This window comes from Hippocampus bargibanti, linkage group LG02, assembly GCF_051943395.1.
Source record: "Hippocampus bargibanti isolate YZ-2025 linkage group LG02, ASM5194339v1, whole genome shotgun sequence".
NCBI lineage: Eukaryota > Metazoa > Chordata > Actinopteri > Syngnathiformes > Syngnathidae > Hippocampus > Hippocampus bargibanti.
Genome location: NC_142735.1, coordinates 5,436,485 through 5,445,610, shown reverse-complemented (window position 1 = coordinate 5,445,610; position 9,126 = coordinate 5,436,485). Strand labels below are relative to the sequence as shown.

Sequence of the window (9,126 nt, the reverse complement as noted above, 5' to 3'; positions counted from 1 at the left end):
GAGTGCCTCGTTGCCCGCTGTGAGCCTGCACATTTTACACAGGGAAAGGAGGAATAGCGAATACAATACAGTTGACAGTTAGCATGATGAGTGCATTGGGCTGCGTTATTTTCCAGCCACCAGAAGCGATAAGAGAATACAATTAAAATGTTCAAAAATATAGTTAAGGTTTATGTGGGTACAAAAAACGCAAGTCAAAGTAGAATAGCATTTTCCAGGTGATAGTAGAAGTGGGGCAAATTGTGTTTCACAACGATCCAGGCGAGACAATGGTTTTGTTTTTTTAAATCATGAAAATTCAGCCATATTATATAGAAACACTATTTTACTCGGTATACCCAATTAACAAGACATATTTTGGGTATTTTAGAGACTTTTGCAAAAATACATCTCAGGTCTCTGTACGCAAGAAGCAATTAAAGTAATACACACAAAAAATTGTGACAATACAATAAAACTTTTATTGAAAAACAAAACAATTCCTCTAAATAGACTTGATCATTAAAAAAGTACACATTGTAAATTAAACTGTACAAAAGGCAATCTGGAAAATGCAGCAATATAATCAAAAACATATTGCACTTATTGTGATTGTTTCATGTGATTCGACAGTATAAGGCAGACAACAATAATCCTCACCTTGTGTGAAGACATTGACATAGCTCCAGATGAACACACTGTACCAATCGTCGCTTCACAAACAAGAGGTGCATAATTCAAATTCCAGCATTTAGATTACATAAAAGGAAGTTTCAGCATAACAGTACTGATATGCAGTGTTCAACATGGCTAATTGCAACATATACATTTGCACAGCTCTAGGCACATATTAAAACAACTAAGTAAAACCTTGTACGTGACTTAAGTGCATCATAAACACGGTTCCTGAATATAGAATTTCACTCGCAAAACTGGGAAAAAAATAATTACTGACATCATTAACTCTGAAGGTAAGTTCTTACACTGCGAAAAGAACTCGGTGCCGGTCCAAAAACAAGCATGTCAACATAAATTCAATAAAGTGCCGTTAACAGAGTTCTCCCTGTTTCATTTGCAGCGTATCATTTGGCTGGCAGGTATTGTGGAAGTAAAGCAGTCCTTTGTATAGTGTGGTGGTGTTCAAAGAACCTTGGTCCCAGGATCTTTGGTTTTTACCATTAGTCCAATTGTCTTTGCTACTACAACCTACTGTCTGCATTGATTTTAAACCCCGCATGAGGGTTAATTTGTTGCAGTTCTTTTGTGCATAGCATGCATATTTTCCAAGCGTTCATTTGCTTTGGTTTTTGGACACCTCGATCATGGCTCTGAATCTGGAGTTTTCATTTGAAAGCAAGGCAAGGGGATGGTCAAACTCCAAAACCTAAAAAAAAAACAAGATAAAAATAAAAATTAAATTAGAAGCAAAATGTAAAGACAAACAATGTATATAAAGCAATTTTAAATCAGTCGTCGAAAACAAGCAAGATCGTACTTTATCATAGCCGTGCATTGGGTAGGAAAATAGGGCTGTAAAAGCATAACTCATGTATGTTAGCATCTCTCAGTGATATATTAATTGGACCAAGCAGATGCTAACATACATGAGTTATTATCACAAATCCACTTAAAGGACAACCGAGGTCACTTTTTTGTTTCTTAACTGACATCAGAAAAACGTTTTATAGCATCTAAAATACCCAAAACACACAGTATGATATTTTTATTCAAATTAAAAACACCAATACAAATGACTTAAAGTGTCCAAAATCTGCAAAAAATTGTGCTGCGAATTGCGCATTTTCAGAAAGTCCCGCTCCCTAGTTCGTGACGTCACGCCAAGACGTCTTGCATTGCTGGAGAATCAAAACAATGGCTTCAGATTCGGATGATATGCTTTCTTGTTACACATCCACTTATGAATATGATTCAAATAGTTCTGAAGAGGAAAGCATACATGTTTGCAATCGATCAAAGAATTTATTCCGTGTCATTTTGAGGCATCTGGACTGCAATGTAGCGTCCCAGAAAAGAGGCAGAAAAAATGGCGACTAGCTCCTGTGAGGAATGAATCAGCCCGTTTCCACAGGCTGATAAATTCCTTCCATGGAGCTTGGACGCCCTCTTCTGGCGGCTTTTGGGTGCAACACGAGGTTTTCAGACCAAACAAGTACAGCAAAATACATTGACGTGATGGAATGACTGCTACAATGTGTCTTTTTTTTTCGGTCAGGGGCGTTCCTTTCGTGACGTCACGTACGGACTCGTCACCAACTCAAAAACAAGACTTCCTGAATATTCAGCGCAAGTCTTAAAACGTAAAATATAGCTATATGTGGTGGAATTTTATTAAAATACGCTCAGTAGAAGTCATTTGTAGCCATTTTACAAATTATGGACAGAACTTGTCCGGAGACGTCGGTTGTCCTTTAATGCCTGCATGTAACTCTTCACAGGGTCCACAAAGATTGCTGTTTTGTTTTATGACCTGCAACTTTTTTTTTTTTTATTCGATACGCTCTTACTCATCGGTCATGCAAAGCCGGAGGCGGCTTTGTCCAGGAAAGGCAACTAAAGCAACAACAAAACCAAATAACATCTGTTGGGATTCAGCAAGAGCTGAGACAAAAAGCAACACTGGGAGCAGATTTGGAACTCCATTCGTCAGGTCATGGCCCTTAATTTGGAGTTTTGGTTTCCTTATCAATAATTAATTGCAAAGCAAAATCGTCCAAATTGGTTTCCTGAAGCTGTTCGACTTCTGAGATGTTCGAAGTTCAGATTTAGCTAACACAAAACCCTCTACTTTATTAGCTGTTGTGGTAAGGTGTGAGATACCATTTCATTTTGGGCAGAAACATTGTACTGTCCAAATGGGAATATATATTTTTTTCATTGATAGTACATGTGGGCAAAAGGAACGGATAAGATTTCAGTTCGGCAGTTATTGCAACACTTTTTCTTCTCAGCCTTAGTGGAAAAAAAAATATGTTGTAGATACCAACTGAGCTAAATCTCATCCATTACAAATCATACAAAAAATTTGTTTGACTCTTGAAGAATATTTTGGTGGGAACCTTTTGGTTGCATTTCCAATTGCAGCATTTTTCGTCCGTTCCACTGTCCAATAATGATCTTTTCATCTCCTTGAAAAGTCTAATTCGCGCCATGAGTAGCATACAGTCTGCTTGAAAACATGATCATGGATGGAAGCAATGGCATCAGGTCAATTTCAACCTGCTAATGACTATGTAAATGGAGTCGCACCTGGCCGTTATCCATGACCATGACCTTGTTACAGTTCATCACGGTGTTGAGACGATGGGCGATGATGAGGCGCGTGCAGCTGGCAAATTCACAGCGAATGGTCTCCTGGATGAGGCTGTCGGTCTCGGTGTCGATGGCCGCTGTTGCCTCATCGAGCACGAGGATCTGAGACAATGAGGTACATGTTAGTGGTCTATAGTGGTTGTGGATAAAGGGGATATTTTTATTGGTTGTAAAGAAATGTTCAAATATTTTATTTGCTTGGTTATATATTGTATATAAAACAAAAGTAGATTTGAAGGATGCATGATAAAAAGGAAGATGTAAGGGTGCTTAGAAGGGGTTGAAATGGGTAAAAAAAAATGCAGGTAAGCACAACAGTACCGGTGGGTAGGTTTAAGCAAAGGAAAGGTCTAAGCATTAACAAAAAGCAGCCTGGGAGGGGTGCGGGTACAAATTGAAGGGAGAAAGGAAAGCACGATGTCAAAATAAATAAATAAACAAATAAATAAATAAATATAAGTCATAAAGTAATGATATCTGAAGTGTATACATACTAGACCCTGTCTAGTATTGTTGGTGCAATAGCTGTGACTAGCTTATCACGCGCAATCAATACCTCACATTTGCATTAAAAAAAAAACACCCCCTGAAAAGGGCATTGTTTAAACTAGTGTGACTGATATGCTATATCTTTTTGTCCTTTTTATTTTTTGACCAATGAGCTTTTTTTATGGGGACACCTGTGAACTGTTTTCAATACGGGAAAAATGTTGCACTTCTCTCACTATAACTGCAGTTATAATGCACGCCACTAGGGGACAATGTTGTCCCATGCCAGCTGATCCCTCACAACGATCCGCAGCAAATAAAAATGTGTTGTTTTAAATTATGAATTTCTAATATAAACTGGCCCCTTGAGGTATCTGTTCCAAGCAATGGTCCAGTGGTAAATGTGAAGATCACAATCGGCACCTTGCTGTTGCGCAGCAACGCTCTGGCCACACAGAGGAGTTGGCGCTCGCCCACCGAGAAGTTCTCGCCATTCTCCATCACCTCGGAGTGGAGGGAGTGAGGCAACTGACTCACCTGAGGAGGGTCATAATCACGAGTGTAAACGGGGGCTTATTTGCTTGATTTCCACATGTTGCATGGTGTGTCATCACCTACCATCTCTTTGATATGGCTCTTCTCCAGGGCTTCCCATATCTGCGAGTCAGAGTACTGATCCCATGGGTCTAAGTTGGTCCTGTCGCACAAATAAACGGCCATTTAAAACTCACTCAGGGTTGAAAAGCCTTTCCAGTCACATCATGAATACAAGATGGTACAATGTTATGAGAATTCTGAAGTGTTCCAAAAATAGGCTTATAAATGACTGTTTGGCAACTGGTCTGCAATTGGCTGTATAGAATATAGATCGGAGCGAGACATGCCCTGTACAGTGAGATTCCATGAATTGACAAGCCCAAATAAGTTTACAATACCTGATAGTGCCCACCAGATGGCGATAAAGCACTACTTTTATTGGTTTTGGGAGAACAAAAATGGCAAATGGCACATGTTCTTACACTGACTGCTGCACAAAGTAGTTCTTTGTACTGTATGCCGTTTGAAATGTTGAAATGAAAAGGACAATTGTTAACCAAGGACGAAAATCAATTTTTATCAGATAGCAAAGCTTGAACTTTGCTCGAGCAAATATTTCAGAGTGAATCACCTGACAGTGCCAATAAAGAGCACAGGCTCTTGAGGGATGATGGCTAGTTTGCTCCGCAGGTCATCCAAGCCGATTCGAGCAATATTGACTCCGTCAATGGTGATGGAGCCTCTCGCCAGCTCCACTAGTCTAAATAAAGCCAGACCCAGAGAGGACTTCCCTGTGGAGGCGGTGGTGTCAATGAGATGGCAGAGATTTCTTTTAAAAATGAAGGCTGCGGGGTAACAACCTGATCCGGTTCGGCCCACGATGCCGATGGTCTCTTGTGGTTGGATGGTGAATGAAAGATCCTTCAGGATTAACGGCAAGCCATCACAATAGCGCATGTCCACGTTGTGAAAGGTGATCTTCCCTTGCTCAGGCCAGGATAGGGTGAGAGCGTTTGGCAGGCTTTTGCATGGTGCTTCACTTTTTAGAGACTGAGAGAAATGAAAAAAAAAAAGAAGTCATGCTGTTTTTTATTCCAACCATGTTCAATTATGATGAATAAGATAAATTAACAAAATAATTTAAGGCAATTTGTATAATTTCACTGTTTTCGTCGTGTCACAGTATCTCATCACTGTTGAGCTATTTTTGGAATTGGCCCACATGCTACTCATGCAGTCCTGGAGGCACACCAGGTCCCCACGGGCAACGCACTGGTGACCCTTGTTTTACAATAGTTGATGCATATGGCCACTTATTAATTAACTTTGACAATTTTTACTCACTCATTCACTGCCATTCCCAAATTTATTTGGGAATATGACATAGAACGGCATTCCTGAATTTGTTCGGGTTTTGGTTTTTCTTGCTGGGTTGCCGATAAAGCGCTAGCCAGACCCCTGCAATATTTTTTCCCCTCCACAAGGGGGTAACATTTCCCCTTTTTCCATGTTAGTGCTTTGTTCAAGCTTCAGCTGTTGTTAAAGCACGATATAAACCAATATGTATGTATAGCATTGTATGTTGGACAGCCGCCCTCATTTCAAGCTCATATAACTCCAGACCCATATAATTTAGGAATTAACTTTTTTCCTGATGAAAACAGAGAGAGTCTAAGGTTTCTTACGCTGAATTGAATGTTTACGTTGTCCTAAAACCCAATTCTGTGGGTCCTGGAATTTGAGTGACAATGACAAAAACCCTGGCACCGGAGTGGACACATTTTTTGCACATGTCTGACAGTGAACGGGGCTAATTGAGTCACGCCAAATAGACATGTTCAATAACAGATAAGGTACTGAGTGTTGAATGTGTACTTCTGCCAACACAAAATAAATAAACATGACCTTGAAAACATTGTTCCGGATATGTCAAGATATGCCAGGAATTTGACATCTCCGAGGGTACATCAGCATACTTGCCACTTACCTTTATATAATGATTAATCCGTTCTACTGATGTGAAGCGAGCTTCTGTCTCAGTGAGGAGCCTCACAGTGAACTGAAACAAGCCTGTTAACTGTCAGCGAGATGAAGCAGTGAGTAGAATGAAAGGAGAGGGAGAAAGAGAGGGAGAGAGAGAGGTTAATGACTGACACACTGCTGCTTTAATTGTAATTAAACACACTCCAGCTACACATCAATTAATCAAGATCTACAATACAGTAGCTGAGTCGTATGTGAATGTACAATATAAGGCAAGGGTAGCGGGGTGGTTTTCAGAAAGTTGTAACACGGTGAGGAGGAAAACAACCCTGGACAGACTGCAGAGTATTGTTTGATTGCAGTGTGAGGTAAGGGCTGACGAACCTGGACCGCGTAGGATAAGGCCAAGCCCGCATAGGCAGGAGGTATCTGGTGCATGAAGACAACAAGGAGAGCGACAGCGGTGATGAGCGAGATGCTGATGAGGTCCAGGCGCACGGCCAGCCAACGCATAGCACAGCTGAAGAGGTAGTTGGAGGCCTGGTTATTGTCCAGCAACTCTTGATATCTACCAAACAGAAGAAGCAAGAACGTCTTTTAAAAACTTGCTCGCCATGGGCAAATCTTCTTTGGTCAAGACATTCTGTCTGCTTCCTCCTTTCATTTGGCCTCGACACAAACATTGGAGGAAGACAGGCAGCAGAGATAAAAGGAACTTTTAGGATCTTTGCTGGGGGAAGGAGGGGATAAAAGAAGTAAGAGAGCCTGCCTAGCAGACACAATTTAAGAAGTTCACCTTTGGAGGAAGTCACGCTTTCTTCCATAGGCGTGGATGGTGGAGAGGCCCTGGAGGCTGCAGGTGATGTGAGAGGTGAATGGCGACTGGCTGATGTTCTCCAGCCGTTTCAGCTCACGAATCAAAACCCTGACAAATGAAATGAAAAAATAAATAAAAAATATATGTACTGTAAATCTCATTTACCTAGAATTGTTTGGCAGAAGCCAGATTAGTGTCTCGATGCACATAGAGGACAATTCATTCATTGGTTAGATCCACACTAATGCATACCTGCCAACTTCTGAAACCAGAAAAGCCGAGTACAGTAACACGCAGGGGTCCAGGTTACTGCGCATGCCGCTTGTTAGCGTTGATTTCAAATAATGTACGCCGTACTACAACTTTTATTTGGGAATTTTAATCGTTTATACGAGCATATATGAGCCAAGGTTGACAGGTATGAAACTCAAACTCGCATCATTTTCACCTTTTTTTGAACAAAGTCTAACTCCTGGAAAATGCTTGGGAGTATTCCTCACAAATCACAAAAATTCACACTTTTTGTTGAGTTTTGTCCGTCAGCTGCCATTACACAAGAATACGCAAAACCGGAGTAGTTGTCCACCATGCATACACCAGGAAAATATTTTGAACGACTTCAAAAATGATTAATTGTACACTATACCTTTGTTCATACAGCCATGTCAGTGACACGCAAACACAAGTAAATGCTGTTCTATTAGATGGCTGAAATTCCAATTCCAATTGTGTAACCACCTGTTGAATTCCATCCAACAAATTACAGTACAGATTTCAACTAAACTGGCCCTGATTTCACATTGACGAAGTGTTATTTGTCAGAAAATTGTCATAAGCTCATCATGTTTGGTATCTATCCATGTTGTCACTTTTTGTTTTGCCGATTTACTCTCTTTTCTCATGCAAAATATGTGCCTTTTTGTAGATCCATTTTAGAGGCTGCCAGAAAGATGGCAAAGATCAAGTATTCACTATTCATCAATTCAACCACACAAAATACACATCTTTTTTAAATTGGTGTCCTGTTCTTTTTATGGGGTGCTGAAATGTCGATATTGTTTTGTTTAACTCATTCACTGCCAGACGATGTGCAAAAATGTGTGCACTCCAAGTACCAGGGTTTTTGTCATTTTTACTCAAATTGAAAGACCCATAGAATATTGAGTTTTAGGACGACATAAACATTCAATTAAAATAAAAAAAAAACATACTCTTCTTTCATCAGAAAAAAAAGAGTTAATTCCTAAGTTATATCGGTCTGGAGTTACCTGAGCTTGAAATGGGGGCGGCTGAACAAAAAATTTGGCTTGTGGCACCAAATAAAACGAAACGCAGAGCAAAACTGACTTCACATGTCCATGTTGTGGAAAAGTGTCAACTTTTACACACAATATCTGATTTGCCTCATAAGATCCGAGTAAAATCTAATCTTGCTGACACATCATCAGTGCTAAAAACGATCTTGAGAAAAGACAAAATTAGCAGTGATGAGACGTGAGAGTGGAGATTTTCTATCCTTTCCCTGGAGCAGTGCTGGATCTTTTCCACTATCCTGTTATTTTGTTTTTTTCCCAGGATGGTGGCGCGTGAACACGCAGCGGCTCCTTTCTCTCCCGGCAAATTGGCGTTTACGTGTTTATTATGTTTGTCAAAGTCATTATAAGTGACTTGCACGCTGGGTCTGAGAGGACAGTAATTTTATCTGTGCTGTATGTCATGCATATTAGCATATTTGACAATAAAGCTGACTTTGACCTTTAACCTATGTAATATTCAAAGTACTATCATTAACTCGAGATGAGCAATGGACTTCCAGAGGGACACCAGACACCACAATGCAGTGTGAGTGAAGTTTATTGTCACTTGTCTTCTTTTTGAGGCAAAACTAGAAGGTCTCATACGAAACGATTGCTTCTCTCATAAAAGCTGAGAAAGGAGAGGCAACCAATTTGACACTTTTCCACTCAGAAGCGTTGATCCTGAGAAACATG

General features: G+C 40.2%; 1 protein-coding gene across 2 annotated transcripts in view; it reads right to left on the bottom strand.

The window, feature by feature from the left end:
- Positions 1-425: 425 nt before the first annotated feature.
- Positions 426-9,126, bottom strand: part of LOC148901280 (ATP-binding cassette sub-family C member 5) — a 45,498-nt gene continuing 36,797 nt past the window's right edge. For both annotated transcript variants that reach the window (XM_089021898.1, XM_089021890.1), the window contains 9 exons: positions 7,115-7,243; positions 6,703-6,886; positions 6,323-6,412; positions 5,196-5,385; positions 4,967-5,126; positions 4,417-4,495; positions 4,222-4,335; positions 3,247-3,411; positions 426-1,363 (listed from right to left, as the gene is read on the bottom strand). In XM_089021898.1, the coding sequence (XP_088878024.1) occupies positions 1,271-1,363; positions 3,247-3,411; positions 4,222-4,335; positions 4,417-4,495; positions 4,967-5,126; positions 5,196-5,385; positions 6,323-6,412; positions 6,703-6,886; positions 7,115-7,243 (1,204 nt within the window). In that variant the 3' untranslated portion in view covers positions 426-1,270. The remainder of the gene's footprint in view (positions 1,364-3,246; positions 3,412-4,221; positions 4,336-4,416; positions 4,496-4,966; positions 5,127-5,195; positions 5,386-6,322; positions 6,413-6,702; positions 6,887-7,114; positions 7,244-9,126) is intronic.